This window comes from Lathyrus oleraceus, chromosome 4 (genome assembly GCF_024323335.1).
Source record: "Lathyrus oleraceus cultivar Zhongwan6 chromosome 4, CAAS_Psat_ZW6_1.0, whole genome shotgun sequence".
NCBI lineage: Eukaryota > Viridiplantae > Streptophyta > Magnoliopsida > Fabales > Fabaceae > Lathyrus > Lathyrus oleraceus.
The window spans coordinates 294,316,494-294,336,532 of NC_066582.1; the positions used below are offsets into that span (position 1 = coordinate 294,316,494).

General features: G+C 37.0%; 2 protein-coding genes and 1 non-coding gene across 3 annotated transcripts; 1 reads left to right on the forward strand and 2 right to left on the reverse strand.

Moving 5' to 3' along the window:
• Positions 1–5,494: 5,494 nt before the first annotated feature.
• LOC127077101 (small nucleolar RNA R71) lies at positions 5,495–5,601 on the forward strand. Its single transcript, XR_007787085.1, has one exon. It is a non-coding gene; the product is annotated as a small nucleolar RNA R71 (small nucleolar RNA).
• Positions 5,602–7,768: 2,167 nt separating this feature from the next.
• LOC127137172 (uncharacterized) lies at positions 7,769–8,657 on the reverse strand. The gene is made up of 2 exons (XM_051063655.1): positions 7,888–8,657; positions 7,769–7,781 (listed from the first exon to the last, which is right to left on the reverse strand). Exons 1-2 carry the CDS (start codon positions 8,655–8,657, stop codon positions 7,769–7,771), a joined length of 783 nt encoding a protein of 260 aa, XP_050919612.1.
• A 285-nt stretch (positions 8,658–8,942) lies between these two features.
• Positions 8,943–10,391, reverse strand: LOC127137173 (uncharacterized). The gene has a single exon (XM_051063656.1). It carries the CDS (start codon positions 10,389–10,391, stop codon positions 8,943–8,945), a length of 1,449 nt encoding a protein of 482 aa, XP_050919613.1.
• Between the last annotated feature and the right edge of the window lie 9,648 nt (positions 10,392–20,039).

A 20,039-nucleotide genomic window follows, 5' to 3' on the forward strand; every position in this document is an offset into this window, starting at 1 on the left:
CATCTGAAAATATCTGAAGGTTGGGTTATGTATGACATAAGATAGCTGCATAGATGGATCCTGGCTTCCGCCACCCGATATATCACTCCAAAACTTCTCCACCTCCTTACCCAGGAAATATCCCATAGGTGTCTCCGGGATGGCATCAGGAGTGGTCTGGAAACCCAACAGGTCGCCGAACTCTTTCTGGATGAAGGAGTACTCAACTCCAAAGAGCCTGAAAGCAGCATACCCATCTGCTCCAGAGTACGGGTCATAGTCGAATGAACTCAGGAATTCCAATGTCAGGTTCTGGTATGTGTTACTCAAGTCATCAACAAATTCGTCCCAGTGGAGCTGGTGGCTAAGGAATCGGATACTCGGCTCGATACCCAGTGCCTCCATACAGTGCTAATCAGGGTAACGTGTAGGTGCCATAGGGGGCTGATACAGAGCGATGTAGCGCTCTCACTGAGCGTTATCTCTATAGGCCACATGCATGTCATCGAAATCCTGCATCCTGTAAAAGTTAAGAAAGTGATCCTGAAAATGCAAACCATTCAAATTTTTAGTCTCTATGCAAAATAAAATAAAATAAAATAAAGAGAAAATAAAAATAAATAAATGCGAAAAAGTAAAATGAAAGAAAAACCATGGGTTGCCTCCCACGCAGCGCTTGTTTAACGTCATTAGCTTGACGATTAGAATTTATACACCTGTAGTTGTAGGAATTGGTGGATCAATCAAGGTGTGGCTTGAGTAGTATGCTGGAATGTCTCCTCCTTCGTAGAGCTTCAGTCTTCGTCCATTTACAATGAATGGACTACATGTTTGGTTCTTGATTTCTACGGCTCCGGATCTCAGCATCTTGGATACTTCGAAAGGACCAGTCCATCTTGAACGTAGCTTTCCAGGGAAGAGTCGTAACCTAGTGTTGAAAAGGAGAACAGAATCGCCTATATTGAAGTTTTTCTTTACTATTCTTTTGTCGTGATAGGCTTTTGTCCTCTCTTTATATATTTTTGCATTCTCGTAGGCCGATTGCCTAAGTTCTTCTAATTTATGAATGTCTAGGGTACGCTTTTCTCCAGTGGCTAGGTAGTCTAAATTCAAAGTTTTAATGGCCCAATAGGCTTTATGCTCTAACTCGAACGGTAAGTGATAAGATTTTCCATAAACTAGTTGGTAAGGAGTAGTTCCTATAGGGGTTTTGAAAGTGGTTCTATAGGCCCATAGTGCTTCTTGAAGCTTCTGAGACCAGTCTCTCCTAGAAATAGAAACAGTTTTCTCTAGGATTTGTTTTATCTCCCTATTAGATACTTCTACTTGGCCACTAGTCTGTGAGTGGTATGGTGTTGCTACTCTATGTTTAACTCCATATTTTCTTAAAAGTTTGTCAAATATTCTCGATATAAAGTGTGATCCTCCATCTCTTATGACTAAACGTGGTGTCCCAAATCTAGGGAAAATATAGTTTTTAAACAGTTTGATTACTACCCTAGTGTCGTTTGTGGGTGCAGCTATAGCTTCAATCCACTTAGACACATAGTCTACAGCTACTAAGATGTACCTGTTTCTTAAGGATGGTGGGAAAGGTCCCATGAAATCTATACCCCATACGTCAAAGAGTTCTACTTCCTGAATGTTTCTTAGAGGCATTTCGTCACGTCTTGAAATGTTTCCAGTGCGTTGGCATCTATCACATTTGACAATGTAAGCATACACATCACGCCACATGGTAGGCTAGAATAGGCCAGCTTGAAGAATCTTGGCGTATGTCTTAGAGGTGCTCACATGTCCACCATAAGGTGCAAAATGACAATGCTCGATAATACTATTTACCTCTTCTTCTAGGACACAACGGCGAAAAATGCCATCTTTACCCTTTTTGAAAAGGAGCGGTTCGTCCCAATAGAAGTTTCTCACATCGTGGAAGAATTTCTTCTTGCGGTGGTAGTCAAGATCAGGGGGTACTATATCAGCGGCTAGGTAATTAACGAAGTCTGCATACCAAGGTATGTTACTTATTGCTAAGGAATTTTGGGGATGCTCATGAGGATCTAGGTTATCATCTTCAATGGTTTCTACTCTAGCGATCAGTCTATCATAGGCGAAATCATCATTTATGGATACTAGTTCTGGTTTTAGATGTTCTAGCCTAGAAAGGTGATCGGCTACTACATTCTCAGTGCCTTTTTTATCTCTTATGTCTAAATCAAACTCTTGTAGTAATAGAATCCATCGGAGTAACCTGGGCTTGGCATCTTTTTTACTTAATAGGTAACGAATGGCAGCATGATCGGTGTAAACTATAATTTTTGCTCCTACTAGATAAGATCTAAATTTGTCTATAGCGAAAACTACAGCGAGTAATTCTTTTTCAGTTGTTGCGTAGTTAAGTTGGGCAGCATCTAGGGTTCTACTGGCATAATAAATGGCATGTAATTTTTTATCTTTCCTTTGTCCTAGAACGGCTCTAACTGCATAATCACTAGCATCGCACATTATCTCAAAAGGTTCCGACCAATCAGGCGGTTTCATAATGGGTGCTGAGATTAATGCTTGCTTTAAAAGATTAAATGCATCATTACATTTTTCATCAAAAATGAATTCATCATCTTTCATTAAAAGTCCAGTTAAAGGTTTTGTTATTTTGGAGAAGTCCTTAATAAAACACCGACAGAATCCAGCGTGTCCAAGAAAGCTTTGGACTTCTCTGATGGTTTTTGGTGGTTTTAGGTTTTCTATAACTTCTATTTTAGCTTTATCTACCTCTATACCTTTTTCGGAAACTATATGTCCTAAAACTATTCCTTCGGTCACCATGAAATGACATTTTTCCCAATTTAGCATGAGGTTCACCTCCACGCATCTCTCCAGGATTTTCTCAAGGTTAGCAAGGCAATTGTGGAAATCAAATCCGCAAACCGAGAAATCATCCATAAACACTTCCATGATACCATCTAGGTAATCTGCAAAGATTGGCATCATGCAGCGTTGGAAAGTAGCTGGAGCGTTACAAAGGCCGAAAGGCATTCGTCTGTAGGCAAAAGTTCCATAAGGGCATATAAAGGTAGTTTTTTCTTGATCTTCGGAGTGAATAGGTATTTGGAAGAATCTAGAGTATCCATCTAGATAGCAGAAGTAAGAGTGTCTGGCTAGACGCTTCAACATTTGGTCTATAAATGGTAAAGGGAAATGATCCTTCCTAGTTGCTTTATTTAATTTTCTATAGTCTATACACATCCGCCATCCTCCTTCTAATCGTTTTGCTACATGTTCGCCTTTTTTGTTTTGCACGACTGTGATGCCTCCCTTTTTAGGTACTACATGCACAGGGCTCACCCACTTACTATCCGAGATCTGATAGATTATACATGCGTCAAGTAACTTAAGAACTTCCTTCTTAACAACATCACGCATTATAGGGTTTATTCTTCTCTGATGCTCCCTAGAGGGTTTTGAATCTTCTTCGAGTGAAATCCGATGCATGCATACAGATGGGCTTATACCTTTCAGGTCAGAGATATTATATCCTAAGGCTGAGGGATGTCTTCGTAAAACGTCTAAAAGTTGGTTCGTTTCCTCTTGGCTCAAGGTAGCACTGACTATAACTGGACGGTTCATCTTTTCATCGAGGAACTCATATCTCAGGTTCTTAGGCAGTTCCTTAAGTTCTAAGGTTGGTTTCTTAGGGCATGACATAGGATCTGGAGTAAGGGATAAACATTCGTAAAGGTTATCATCGATGTAGGGTTTTTTAAATTCATCATCTTCCCTTATGAGAGTTGATGGTAACTTAATTGTTTTTATAATTTCTTTTTGTTCTAATTCTCTAACACATTCATCAATGATATCTACGGCATAACACGAGTCTCCCATCACAGGTGCCATAAGAAATTTTGAAAGTATAAATTCTATTCTCTCATCACCTACCTCAAATCTCAACTTTCCTTTCTTGACATCTATTATGGCTCCTACAGTCGATAAGAATGGTCTACCTAGAAGGATTGGTATATCATTGTCCTCTTTGATGTCCATGACGATAAAATCAGTAGGGATAAATAACTGACCTATCCTAACAGGAACATCTTCTAAAATGCCTATCGGATATTTGACAGATCTATCGGCTAACTGAAGTGACATCTTAGTGGGTTGTAATTCTCCTACGTTTAACCTCTCACAAACTGCTAAAGGCATTAAGCTCACACTAGCTCCTAAGTCTAGAAAAGCTTTTTTGATGACATGATTACCCAAAAGGAAAGGAATGGAGAAATTTCCAGGATCTTTATCTTTCTTTGCTAATTTGTCCTTGGAAATAGCATTACATTCCAAAGGCTTCGGATCATCAAGTCTACGTTTGTTGGTAAGGATGTCTTTGAGAAACTTTGCATAAGAAGGTATTTGGGTGATGGCTTCTGTGAAAGGGATTTCTACATGAAGTTTTTCTATAACTTTAATAAATTTTTGATACTGTTTATTGATCTGGGTTTGTTTGAGTCTTTGTGGATATGGTATAGGTGGTTTATATGGCGGGGGTGGTACATAAGTTTTATCTTTAGGTTCTTCTCCTTTCTCTCGACCTTCCTGGTTTTCAGATTCCTCTGGTTCCTTTACTTTGTCTGGGGGTTTGGTACATTCCTTAGAAGTTCCGGGTTCACTCAATCTTGGGTTTGGTGGCTCATCATAAGCGTTCCAACTTCGTAGGGTAATGGCATTGGCTTGTCCTCTCGAATTTTGTTGAGGTTGTCCAGGGAACTGTCCTCCAAGTGTAGTCTGAGGGGCTTGGTTTAAGGCTACCTGAGAGATTTGGGTGTCAAGCATCTTGGTATGAGTAACTATTTGGTCAACCTTGGTTCCTAACTGAGCAATCAATTCGTTAACATGAATGTTTTGGTTCATGAACCCCTTGTTTTGTTGGGTTTGAGCGGTGATAAAATTTTCCATAATTTTCTCAAGGCTCGGCTTTGGTGGTACAGGTTGCATAGGTTGATTTGATCTTGGGGCTTGATAACTAGGTCTCGGAGGTGCATTATTTTGGATAGGGTTATTGTTTTTATAGGAGAAGTTCGGGTGATTCCTCCATCCAGGGTTATAGGTATTCGAATATGGGTTCCCTTGGGTGTAGTTCACTTACTCAGAGTGGGTTTCGTTCAATAGACTGCATTCTGCAGATTGGTGTCCTTTGGTTCCACATATCTCACAATCCGACGAAACTGCGGCTACAGTATTCGGGTTTGTGTACATATGCTCGACTTTGAGGGCTAATGCGTCCATTTTAGCTTGCATCATGTCTATAGAGCTTAGTTCATGCACTCCTCCTTGGGCTTCCTTCTTCTCAACGGTCGCTCGTTCGACTCCCCATGATTGATGGTTTTGAGCCATGTCTTTGATGAGGGCACTAGCTTCAGGATAAGGTTTGTTCATCAGAGCACCGCCTGTGGCTGCATCGATGGTCATCTTCGTGTTATAGTGAAGTCCATTATATAAGGTTTGAATGATTAACCAGTTTTCTAAACCATGATGTGGGCATGCTCGTAACAACTCTTTATATCTCTCCTAATCTTCGAACAACGATTCTCCTTGGTTTTGGGTAAATCTAGTTATATGATTTCGAAGAACGGCGGTCTTACTCGGGGGAAAATATCTAGTAAGAAATACTCTTCTAAGGTTATCCCAAGTCGTAATGAAATTGGGTGGAAGGGAATCTAACCATGATAGGGCTTTATCTCTGAGGGAAAAAGGGAATAATCTTAAACATATTGCCTCAGGAGAAGCTCCATTGGATTTAAAAGTATCTGCTAATTGAAGAAATATTTTTAAATGTTGGTTTGGGTTCTCAGTAGCGACACCCGCGAATTGTCTTTGTTACACTAGTTGCAACAGGGATGGTTTAAGTTCGAAATTATTAGTTGGGATAGTTGGGTTTACTATACTAGAACTAGGTTCTTCATTTGATGGTTGAGCGAAGTCCTTAAGAGGTCTTTGGTTTTGATCTTCGGCCATAGCTCTCTTAATTCTATGAAAGAATAAACGTGCGCAAGCGTAACGTTCAGGTTCCGCCAGAGGGTATACTAAACTTAAACTTCCGGTGCTGCGAGTTCTTCGCATTGACCGGCGGGAAATAACCTAAGTCTAAACGATATAACAACAGGAAAATGAAATTTGACGAAATTGGTCCCTGGCAACAGCGCCAAAAACTTGATGCGTGTTTTTCGCAAGTATACGAACGCGTCAGAGTAATATAAAAGATTGTCGAATCCACAGAGACCAAGTGTCAATCTATCGTTATCTGTTGTTATGGTGTTTATCAAAGGCAATCAAAATAGGTGTTTTTGGAGTGTGCAATGAAAAGTAAAGTGTTGAATAAATATTAATTAATAAAGACAGGGTCGAATGTAATTCATATAATTAATTGATAATCCAAGTACTTGCTAATAGAACTACTTATGGGCAGTGTTTCCTACTTTGAAAAGAACTAATTTAACGGGAACTGTCGCTTTCGCGTATTCAGAACCGAGTTGTACTCCCTAATCAAACCCTCTTATTGTCACTTATAAAAAGGCGCGCATTGCGTTAGAGTAGTAAACCTATTTTTAAGAAATATAGTATCTTGACTAAGTTGAAAAGTATTATAACCTGGATTTCTTAACCAAAAGAGGTTCTTACGAACCAGACTCTAAACTTATAAACGCGTCCGAAAATAGTTTTAAAATCTCTTTTCTTCTTATGTTAAAAACTCCTAATGAACTAAACAAAGCGCTTTCGCTGTTTTTGAAATAGTTAAAAACAATTAAGTTTAGATAGACGTTGGACGACTTTCGATCTTACCCAACGGAATTGAATTGCGGGAAAACATAAGTTGAAAGTTAAAATAGCCCTTAAGTGTTTCTACGAACAATTGTACGGATTATCGGATCAATTACGATCCTTGCATTCTAACCTTTTAGATTTAGTTAGACATGGTAAAGTAAAAGTGCATTAATTTAAATAAAAGTAGTGCGAGTGCGGAAAGTAAATAAAAGTAGTGTGAGTGCGAGAAATAAATAAAAGTTGTGCGAGTGCGAGAAATAAATAAAAGTAAAGCGAGTGCGAGGAAATAAACAATTTAAAGCGAGTGCGAGAAATAAATAAAAGTAAAGCGAGTGCGAGGAAATAAATAATTTAAAGCGAGTGCGGGAAATAAATAAAAGTAAAGCGAGTGAGAGGAAATAAATAATTTAAAGCGAGTGCGGGAAATAAATAAGATAAAGACAAGTAATAAAAACTGCTCCAATCGGAGGGTTGAGTAAATTGCAATGCGGAAATGAAAATGGCGGCAGGATAAACTTCCTTCCAAAGTGCTCCAAACTCGATTACAGACTCTATCACAAACTTGATTACACAATTGTGGTAACACTCCAATGCGAAGCGATTACCACTATAAAATATTGAATATCTGCCTAAGTGAAACAAAGTTGCTTATGAGTTTACCTCTGTTCTAAGTTTGGATGATTGTAAAAGTGAATTCGAGTTTCTATTTATAAGCAAGTAAAAAGATGGAAATGACTTGGATGCCCTTCAACTTGAAAATGGAAGGGAAACCATTTTCCTCTTGTGGCGCCCGCCACAAGCACAAAATGGGGCGCCTTAGTGGAAGTAGTGGGGAACGTGGGAGTTGAGGGAAGTTGAGTTTTGACACGTCATGGCAGGGTCTATGGCGCCAGCCATGGGGTAGGCCACAAGAACAAAATGCTGAATTTTAGGGTTTTTGACTCTTTTTCGCTCCTTTTCTCGATCAGGGCTCCAATTAAAGTAAAAACCTGAAAACAAAGGAAAACATAGTAATAACACAACAAAATGACAATAAAACAACTAGAATGCATGTGAAATCGGAGTCGAAAATACGGTAAATTTTAGTGTTATCACCTTCTATCAGGAGCTAGATCCATGTTGTACTTGTATTGTTTGATGAAAGCATCAGACAAATCTTGGAAACAACGGATGTGAGTCTGATCAAGGGTCAAGTACCATTTGGAAGAGGCACCTTTTAAACTGTCTTGGAAACAATGGATCATGAGTTTGTCATTGTCCACATGAGCTGCCATCTTTCTATAATACATGATGAGATGACTTTTGGGACAAGTAGCTCCTTCATATTGATCAAGGTTGGGTGTCTTGAATTTTGCGGGGATCACCAATCCAGATACAAGGCACATTTCTCTGGCAGCAGCACAAAAGATCTGATCACCTTCCATTGCTCTCAGCCTTTTCTCAATGGTTTCAACATTTTCTCTCAGCTTTTCATGTCTTTCATCACCTTCTTCAGACATATCAGGTATATCATACACTTGTTGATGATCATCGAAGTACGGTTGAACTCGAGTGTGCATGGCAGTGGGTGCAAAAGTGGGAATCACTTGATTAACTTCAGTAGTTAATGAAATTGTGCGTTGAGTGGACTGTCCTTGAGGAGGAGGCACAAACCCATAAGGAAGACCAAAGGGAGGCCAAGTTGCTGGAGTAGTAACTGCTGGCTGAGGAGTAATCACCGGATTGACGATCTCATAAACAATTGTGGGTTGAGTATCCATCTTTGCACGTATCACTTGCAACATCTCCATGATTTGACCTATATTCCCACGTAGATCTGTAAGCTCTTCATTGACTCTTTCCATATCTTGCTCTTTCTCGGCCATTCTACGTCGGGCTTAAGCTCTGGTGTTGTACTAGTGTGAGGGTATTAGTGTGGAAACTATTGGAGAAGAAATGACGAAAATGAGTTTTTATTTTGATAAAAAATGCAAGTGTGATGACATGTGCATGAATGCAATGAAAATGCAAATTTTTAAAAGTTTCAAGGAACTTAAGAGATAATTGCAAACATCAAAAGGCAAATAACAATGACCAAAAGAAACAAATTTCATTAATCAAAGGGAGTTACAAAGTTTGAGCACAAAGCTAAATAAAAGCTAAGTAAAGTCCTAAGGAGATTCCCCTAGTAGCCTCAAGTTGAGCTTCTTAATTTGTTCTTCCATCTCAACCTTCTCGAGCACGAGGTTGTCCACGATCAACTTCCAAGGAGTATCTGACTGAACGCCAAAAGAAAATAAATCCTCTTGCACCTTCCTCTTCTTGTTGGAGAGCTCTTCTTTAATCTTCATCGTTAACTTCCTTTGAAGTTCTTCATCCTCATTGTTGATGATTTGATACTTGTTCTTCCAAGCGTCCCTTTCTCGCTGCGCTTTGGTCAAAGCAATCTTCAACTTCTCTACATCAATCATGAAGATATAGGTATGTTTTTTGTCAACTAAAGGCAAAGGCTCTTGGCGAGGATAAGGAATTTTCAAGTTGATGGCCCTATCTTGCACCCATTTAAGGTAAGGTTCTAAAGAGACACAATTTGTCTTCCCTAAAACTTTCTTTTCTAGCTTATGAACATGGCGCCAAGCATGCACAATCTTCTCTTTAAGCACTTTGCAATCTTCACAATCCTTAAAGAATAAACCCTCCAAGTGAATATTCTTTGGCTTATCTCTCATTGGATAACCGAGTTGACGACGAGCTAGGATTGGGTTGTAACTGATGCCTCCTTTTGTACCAAGAAGAGGTACGTTAGGAAATCCTCCATAACTATCAATGATACTAACTCCATCATAGTCACGACTATACCAAACAATATCTGAATGTGTGAGAGACATAATCTTATGTGACCATAAAAGACCATCCTTAAGATCCCAAAAAGCATGAGACATGGGCAAGTGAGAAATAAACCACTTATACAACATAGGCATGCAACATGTAATCATTCCCCCGCTATTAGAATTCCTCATATGAACAGAATGATAGGCATCAGCAAGCAAAGTAGGAACTGGATTTCCTATTAAGAAGATCTTGATGGCATCCATGGCAACGAAGTCATCAAAACTAGGAAAGAGGAACAATCCATAGATAAGTAGAGCAAAAACAGCCTCAAACGCATCAACACTCCTCATTCTAGCAAAATACTGAGCTTTGTTCATTAGAAACTTAGCTGTCAAACCAAGCATTTTTCCTTTTGTGGTCATGTGATCCCTGATCTCTGACATTTTCAAGTGAGTAGCCTTTGCAATATCTTGATCTTTGGGATCTTCCTCCAAACCATAAAATGGAGCTTGACTAGAAATAGGAACACCAATCAAATGAGAGTATTCTTCAAGTGTTGGCATAAGCTGATAGTCGGGGAAAGTGAAACAGTGATAAACAGGATCATAAAACTGAAACAAAGTAGAAAGAAGTCCATTTGTCATGTTGATCTTCAAAAGAGAGAGCAAATGTCCATATCTTTTGCTGAAAGCCTCTGTGTCAACAACCAAAGATCCCAATGTCCTTAGGTCTTCTAACTTAGGCCTCTTGAAAGTGTACTTTTGAGTCTTTTTCCTTCCAAAATCCATGATAAACCTAATGTTTACAACGAAAATTCCTAAGTTCCTCGAAAACTTTGTTAAACTAAATAAATAATGTTTATGATGCATGGATGCATGGATGCACAAACACACAAACAAGGGTCACACACAAATAGGGTTCAAAGGTTCGACATTGCGAGCATGAAGTCATGGGTCTAACCATCCTAAATGTACTATGGGTTTATTGTGTACCTGTACAACGGGTTCTACAAAGGTTCCCAAAAATCATTGACCCATCTTTCGAATATTATCAACATGCCAATTACTCGGGAGTTAATAATATTCTCAAGAGAATCTCATTTGAGTGTAGTATCGCGTATCAACTATTTCAGATTTACACCTTCATAGTCATCGCACTACATCCTAAAGACCAAGTGGGGTAAAGGGGGTTACTAAGGTCCTCAGCTTCTCAGGTTACCCAAATCAATATAGTATGTGTTTTCATAATTACTTGATGAACAATACTAACTGTAAAGGGAACCTCCACATGAGTGGTGGATTCTCAAGTCAGCTTGTTCAGGATTAAACTCCCTATAAGCCTTCTTGACTATACCACATCCTATCTTATTTATGTACACTAAAGTCCGGGTTAGGACTTACCTCACCACACAATGGATCACTCAAAACAAAGGTCCAAACAAATAAGGAAAACAAATAATAATAACAACACAAATATAATCAAAAATAGGCTTAACCCTCTTTCAATGTCTCCCTAGTGAAGTCGCCATTTCAGTCGCGGTGAGAATCAGATATCAAGCTATTGTATTAACTTGAATCACAAAACATTAAATGTTCACCACCGAACTTTAAATTATCCAAGGGAAGGGGAAAAGATTGAATAAAACCCAAATTGTGAAATGTAAAAACAATGCGAAGAGATCTAAAGTACAGGGGTTGGTTATACTAAGTGAAGGTATTAGCATCCTCAGTATCTATAGTATCCCATAGGAACCTTTTGAAATTATTTGTGTTATGTTATTATTTTTTTTCTATTATTTGGAAATGTTTTATTGGGAAGGACCTAAAGGTTTTATTAAGTTTGCTCCCCAAAACTTCGCGGTCATGTGCCTACGTATCCTTATAAGGATGGAATCAGAGCAACCGTAGTTCACCTGACTAATGGTGAAAGAACACTTGGTAGTGATCAAGGTTCCAAACGGGGAAGTAAGTGTTCATAACAAACATACTTACAATAGTTACCAAGTAACTCTTACTTAAATATAAGTTGAAAGTGAGAATGACTCTAACAAGGTCAAAGGGGAACTAGGGATTGCTAAACTACCTATGACATTAAGTCAATAAAGAGGTCTTTCCCTTGGATTTGGGAAAAAAGATAAATAAATGATAAGAAAAATGAAAAAGATGTTCAAGCATGACATCAATAAATATAAGCACGTGATAAAGAAGATGTTCAAACATGACATCAACAAAGATAAATAAGTGGTAAAGAAAATGTTCAAGCATGACATCAACAAGGACAAACAAGGATGAAGAAGATGTTCAAACATGACATCCACAAAGATAAGAAAATGAAGAAGATGTTCATACATGACATCAACAAATATATGGAAGCATGATCATAACAATATCAAGCATGGTATGTAAACAAATATGTACAACATGTGAACATGAACAAAGATACAATAGCATCAATCAAAGATGTATAAAGTTAACATGAATATGAATGACAGGATATATCATCATGAAGAAACAAAGATGAATGACATAACAAAACATAAACATGTATATGGATGTCATAATAAGTATGAATGAACATGTATATTCATGAAGTAAGACATGGTTTAGACATAACATTAACTTAATCATGAAAACAACTTAAGGTATTCAGACATGCATGTTAAGATTTAATATGATCATAATCAAAGGTTCAGCATCATACAAAAAGTTTGAACATGTAAGCATACAAGTCATACAAAGACATGTTATTACAATTTTAAAGCATTTGTAAACACATAAACAAAGACAAACACAAGGGAACACATGCACACAAAGGTCCAACAAGACATGAAATGATGACATGTGAATCATGGATCACTGGAAAAATAAGCACGCAAAAGTTCATGGCATGTTAACAAAAGTTCAAAGCACATAAACATGTAAACATACATTAAAGTAAGTCAAAAACTAGGTAAAAACCAAGAGGAACATATTAAGAACATCAAAAAAAGCTCATATATGATGCACAACATTCATACAAGTCATGGTGATCAAGAAAAATTAAAGTATCAACCAAAGAAGGTAATTTGAAATCCTAAAACAATCCTAAAAAGGTACCAACTTTAGACAATATTAAGTATGTGCAAAATAAATAAATTCTGGAATTTCTTTTCATCATCATAAAATAGATAAAATTATGAACACATAGAAAAAAGAGTGGGTCAAAAAGGCTTAGGGATCATCAAGTTATGAGTCTTTGAAGTTATGAAAAATAACAAAAATAAATAGGCAAAAAAAACAATGAATAAAAATGGGTATGGGGAAAGCAGGATTCAAACCCCAGACCTCTTGCACACTTAAAGCCTTAACACACACACTTTAACAGCTGGGGCGGTGATACATCCATTAAATTATTATATATAATATATATATATATATATATATATATATATATATATATATATATATATATATATATATATATATATATATATATATATATATATATATATATATATATATATATATATATATATATATATATATATATATATATATATATATATATATATATATATATATATATATATATATATATATATATATATATATATATATATATATAAAACGATTTTAGAATTTGGAAAATGACACCAATTCATCATCTCCTTCCTCGTGTTCTTACATGTTTCTTTTAATTTTTTTCTCAAAACTTCAAACAACCATAACTCTCTCAATTTTCCATGAAATTAAAAACTGTATGAACCTAAATTGCTCTATTTTTTTGCAAGGAATCTAATGGTATCATTATCTCATCCTAAAACTCAATGTAAAAAGCGTGCCAAGGAAAAAACCAGAACTGCACTTTTAATTTCCAAACAATAAAATTTCAATGCATGAGCATGGTATAATGCATACAGTAGCAAACATACAACAAACACACTATGTACTATATTTTTACTTCAATAAATATTCAAGAATGATGCATGAATAAGAGTTTTCAAGTGTAAGTGCACTTACCTATTGGAGAAAGTCCAATGCTTCTTCTTAGCTACTACAGAGATAAGAGAGAGATTCTAGCAACCTTGTTGGTCCTTGAGGATAGTGTTTGAACAATGAGAATGGCCAGAAACAACTTGTATTATCTCATACAAATGTTCTTGAAAAATGAAGAAATGAAATGGTGAATGATAAAATAGAGGTTACAGAACTTGTTCAAGTGATTAAACAAGATCTAAATAGTGTCTAGAGATGATTTGTGGTATTTGTTTGAAAGATACACGTGGAGAATAAGTTCGGTTAAAGAACTTGCAAAAATATTGTGTTTTTGCAAATTCTAATGGAATGGGAGTTTGATGAAGTGTTGAGGGGTTATTGTTGTGTGTTTTGAGGCTTAAGGGATCCCTCTATTTATAGGAAAAGAGTGAGGATTGGAACTGATTAGAAACAAAAGTTGTGAAATTATAGTTTTGGTTAAGAATGAATGAGAAGTTTACATGAATAGTTGAGTTTCAAGGAGTTTGTCATACTTCCCTAGCCTCTACAAGGTTGCTTCTGATCTCTTAAGATTGTTTGTGATCTTTAGGGACAAGTTTCAAGGGTGAAAGAGTGAGTTGTTGACATAAAGCTTGCTTTATCAAAGTAGTAATGTGACCTTTTGCAAATTCAACCATAAATGGTATAATGCAATGGACAAAACCTCAACTCCTTGTGTAATGCACTTAGGATTCATATAAACATCTTATTATGGATAGATTTATACACAAGAGGACCTACAATCAAGAGATTTTTACATTTGAAATGGTTTTCCTCCAAAAATTCATCATGAACATGACTTGAAATTCAAGTTTGGAACCCCAACTTCCCATTTTCGAAACTCATAACTCATGCATGGAAAAAAATGTACTTATACTTTTAAAAAAAGCCTCAGACATGCTCTACAACTTTCATGTTTTGAGTTCTTTCTGAATCAAAGTGGATCATGATGAAAATTGGCTGTAACGTTTATCACTTTTTAGGGATCAAAGCTGTCTTGAAATTTTTTTAAGTGTTTCAACTTGGGACACCAACTTTATAGCCTCATAAATCAAAATACTTGCACTTTTATGGAATCTACCCTCTAGGACAAAGTTGAAGTATGGAACAAGAGCTTTCATTTGATCTTTGTAGCAAAGAAAATGGCTGCTCGGATTGGAAGTTATGGCTTGAGAAAGTAGTGCACTTGAACATGAAATTTGGATACTTAGTGAAATTTTCAATGTTTTCAAGATTGCCCTTTTTGCAAGTAACCTCATTTATCTTGATTTTTCTTGATCAAATTCATCAATTAAGCATATACTCATGAAATTTAACTTGAGAAGTTCATATTTGATCATAAATCTCAAAAGTCAAAGGTTTGACTTTGTAGTGCACTGATTGTGTATCAGATGAATTTGAATTTCTTGATCTTGAGGTTAGCTATGCATGAATGATGTCTAGGATGAAAATGATTATGAAATCTAGGGGTAAAATTTGGGGTGTGACAAGTATAAAGCAAATAAAGGTTATGGTCAATAAGAACGAGAGTTTGAGATTTTAACCGGATAGCTGAAACTAGACATTAATCTTAAACACAACGAGAGCGCTTTAGGATTAATTAGACTTTATTCATATTCAAAAATTACTTTTAAATTCATAATGAGACCGCGAGAGTCAAGCATTATGGTTTAAGAGTATGGTCTGAGTCAATAAAAACGAGAGTGTGAGACAAAGTCCTTTTTATAAATAATTTCTACTGAAGAATATTTTGATCATTAAGATTACACCAACTATCTATTAAATCCCCGAAGTTTGATGTATTACATACCGATATCCCTTTACTAAATATCTTTATTAACATTTTGTTCACGTTATAGTTATTTCTCTTCATCCCTCCAATCTTAGAAAGATCCTCATCCTTAGATTTACATAGTAACATTAGATAACAATACGTTCGATTATTAGTCCTTTTGGGTTTGATAATCTTTAAAACTACGTGATACGACTGTGCACTTGCAGTCACGATTCCCATAGACTTAATACTAAGTTGCGATCACTAAACAAAGTTGAAGCCAAAAAGGCCCAGTTTTGAAAAGATCGGGGTTTGTATGAATTGATTCATGCTAATTGCAACATTATACTTATGTGATGGCTCGACTAACACCTTCCAGTTGAAATGTGGCATGATTACGCCTACCTTGCTCGATATAGCGGCTATAACTGGCCTTCGACCAGCTAGAGAGGTTTATAATCCTAAACAAAAGGTTAACAATATCTTCAGATTCTCAGTCAGACGTGCCGCCTTTGCCCATTATATTTTCGACCAACACAAAACCGATACTGAAGATTTGTCAAATGAAGAACATATTTCTTTCTTGACACTTTGGTTATCACATTTTGTTTTTTGTTCAAAGTCTCAGCAGGTAGCCAAGAAATAAGTAGCTATGGCGATCCAACTCCATGAGGGACGCAATATTTTTTTTTTGAGTCGGTTAATTATGGGCACACTTTATGAATCATTAGGTAATGGCATTCATGCCCAAAAGACGTTGAAACACATGGAAGTATTCTCAATTACAGACCTTATATGGCTCGTACAAATTTGGTTGAATTACACTTTTAAAACTTCCTTGCAACTCAAGGTACCAATTAACTATGGCAAAAGGGTTCAAAATAGACAAGTAAAAGGCACCAAGCTTGTCTTGTTGACCCTTCTTGATCTAGGAGTTAAGACCAAAGAGTTATTTGTAAAATACTTTCAACTATTTGCAAACGTCATATCTTTACTCACTTATGGCTCCATTTGTATGTCGGAGTCATGGGCCAGAATGGTATAAGAGGGAGTTTCCTGCCTTCGCATCTGAACATCAAGTGGAGGCCAACGAGATCTGGAAAGACTTCTTGACTCCCACTCTATTATCCACCAGAGTTTCTAGTAAAAAGGATGGCCTTGGACTTATTATATATCAACCCAAGTTGGTAGCTCAAAAATTTGGTTTTAGCCAATTTCGACCTGACAACCTTTTCAAGCGTGGAAGCGATGCCTGCTTGGGCACTTGTGACATTACAGAGAAGGAATTCTTCGACCACTTGACTCGTTTTGAACAAGGAGCGCCTGATCTCCAACATTTTCATTTTAAAGCTTATTTTTATTGTACTCAAGAATTTTCCGAGTGATGGAGTGATTACTATGCTAGTAACTCCATCGACAACTCAACCTTGCTACAAACATTTAATTGCTGCTTTTCCTAAACTGCAGAAAAAGACACTGAAGACCAAAGGTATGCATCTCAAAGAAATTCAAGTCTTCCAAAAATATTTTGAAATTGTGTACAATCAAAAAAATCTTAGTTGAACTATCTTCGAGGCATCCCTTGCTTTAAAAGAAAAATTTGTCGGAAGGGTACCTAAACTGAAATTTCCTCCTTACATAACAGACATGTATGCCTTTGCTTTGTTATTCCATCCACCTAAATTTCCACTTTTATCCACTTATGGGCTTGCTTTGGCCTTTCGACCTCCAATTCCATGGTGGTTCACCTGTGGATCCTTTTTCAAGTTTTAGAAAATGAGAGTAAAAAACCTTCCCAAAGAGTAGTTCCGACTAAGTGCAATATATACAATTTCAATGAACACCTCCATGTTGATATTCGACATGTTCGGATCTTGTCCGCAGTTGGAACAGGTGATGCATAGGACCCTTAGGAGATGTTTGTATATTTCTTTCATATTATTTATTTAACATCTGCCTAAATTTGCAGTTGTTACTATTCCTCCATTTACACCACCCAACAAGGCTGAAGATGGAAAGGGTATAACATTATGGACTTCTAAGAAGTCAAAACAACACGACCAACCATCAAAGGAAAAACCATAATTTTCTCTAACTTTCAAACTTTCTTCTGATTAGATATTTATACTTATCTGTTCGCCCCTTACTCAGGGTCCCAAATAGGGAGGCATCTTTACTGCTAGTGGCACCAAAAAGAAATCCAAACAAAAACAGGTTTCCCCTGTTGAGAGTGAAGTGACACAGATTTGTCTTTCAACCTCCTTTCGAATCGTCGAACTTCTTATCACATTGTCTAACAATTGTTGGTTTTCCAATATGACAAGGAGCTCCTAGAAACGAAAAAGGGGGGAAGAGTCTACTGAAGAGAATATCAAAAAGATGGAATCTGGTGTAGTTTTCCCCCTAAGTATGAAACTTTTCGGGCTACGAGCCTTAAACAACCCAAAGCAACTGACCTTGTTGTGTCTAGAAAAGAGGCAAATATTGTTGAAGTCGTTGATTCCCAGTCGGAGAAGAAAAAGAAAGAGAAGAAGAGGAAAGCTTAGACTATTGAGGTTGACTCCCAACACAGGATTCAAAATGCCTTTGTGGCTCAAGTAGATGAAGGAGAGTGGAAGGAAAGTCCTCAATTAGTTCGGAAAAAAATAAGAAGGAAGAAAATTGACTCCACTCTCAAGAAGCCAGACAATGCTAACTTCATCCCTGGTACTGCGATCTTTAAGGTACTTTCATTCCATTCAACTATTTATGTCAAATTGTAAGCTGAAAATGCATTGTGTTACTTACTTTTACTTTTATGCAGGATCTCATGTCTTCAAATCCCATGTCCATCATCAAATACACACCATCTGCTTCTCATAGTTCACCCTTCGTTCATCCTTCAATGGTTAATGATCTTGTCGGAGAGAATGTTGTTGACAAATCGGGGATATCTGTCGAAGAGGCCATACCTGAAGAAAATGAAAAAGAAATGGTTAAAGATAACCACTCTTCAGAGTCATCTGATTTTGAAAGTAGGGGATTTAACCACAAACGGTTTATCTTGGACTAAAATGAAGATCTCCCTTCAGACATTGACTGAAATGTTGATGCTCCCGACAAAAATAATCCAAAAACTAAGTCAATCCTAAAGGATGATGAGGTCTCTCATCAGGCATATCTACCACCTCCTTATATTGAAGAAATAAACATTTCCATTCAGCAATAAGGCAGTCGTGGGGGGATAACTTGTCAAAGGATGGTGAAGAGAACCTAAAAATTGTGCATGTGTCTCCAAGTTCTCAACCAAATCGTTCCTCGACTAGCTTCAATACTTTTATCAGACAAGAACAATTGGGGAATTAAAGGCCAGGGATCCAGTTGGAGCCTTAAAGATTTTGATCAGCAATAGGGGTATTTTGCTTGAGAAATCTCCCAATTCTTCCTCAAAATCTGGTGGGGAGCTTTCAAGTGTCACCATGGAGTCGTTGATTCGCCAACTGAACCTTCAGATTCTAAATGCATATGTGTTCCAAACCATCAAGAATGATTCTAATATCACTAATGGAATCAAGACCTTGCTAAAACAACTTAATGTTTCAGATTCCCCTAACTTCATAATTGGCTTCATCTTGGAGTTTGAACCTCCGCTTAACCAAGCAACCTTAGACTTCTAGAAGAAGAGAGAAACTTCATGTCGACGAACACTACAAACTCATATTCACTCTAAATAATGGGCCTTAGTTCTTGAGGCTAAGGTCGCATGGCGACACTGGAAGAAAAGGCCAAGCAACGTGAGGATATGGTGGCATCCTATGACGCTAACATCTTAAAGTGATAACAACAGATAGAGGAGTTACAGTCGAAGATCAAAGAGTCAGAAAAGGAAAAAACTAAATATATCATCTCAATTCTTACCCCACTCCAAACCAATATAGAATAAGAGGCCTTGGTGGCCATCCAACATTTCGATAATTTGTTGCACTGGATTGGGAGATTCAATGGCTAACTAAGACTAAAGCTTTGGCTGACACCAGGATCAAACAAGCCAAGACAACTTTTGAAATGATAAAGACGGTCATTTTGCAAAAACTTATGTAATTTTCTTAGTTCAATTTGATAAAAAAGTTTGTAATATAACAATGTGTATTTCATCACTTTTAGTTTTCAGCGCCATGTTCAGAGTTTCTAAACTATTCTTTGTTTATATATATTTTCTGCAACATAGGCTTGTACTTCTTCAAGTACTTGCCATTTAGTCGCAGGGTTTGACCTTTAGGGGTCAACTTTTAGATATCGTAAACGTTATTTGTAAATGCATGTATGGCTCAAAATGGTCCTTCCCAACTTGGAAACCATTTGCCTAAGGTTCTATCCCTTTTATCCATAGGCAATATAACATTCCAAACCAAATCTCTAGAGTCGAAGGTTTTTTACTTAACTTTTTTATTGTAGGCTCTAGCCACCCGTTCTTTTTGTCTTATTAAAACGTGTAATGCATCCAACCTTTCTTCATCCAAATCTACCAATTCATCCAACATCATTCCTCAGTATTACTTAGTTGGTGTTTCAATTTGTCTTTGAGTCTTGGCTCATTGAAGATAAATTTTGACGGGCAACACTGCATCATGCCCATACGTGAGTCAAAATGGCGTAAAATTGGTTGATTC

Bases quoted from the DNA above. Each gene is read 5' to 3' on its own strand.
- LOC127137172 (XM_051063655.1), bottom strand. From the start codon at position 8,657: ATGGCCGAGAAAGAGCAAGATATGGAAAGAGTCAATGAAGAGCTTACA.
- LOC127137173 (XM_051063656.1), bottom strand. From the start codon at position 10,391: ATGGATTTTGGAAGGAAAAAGACTCAAAAGTACACTTTCAAGAGGCCT.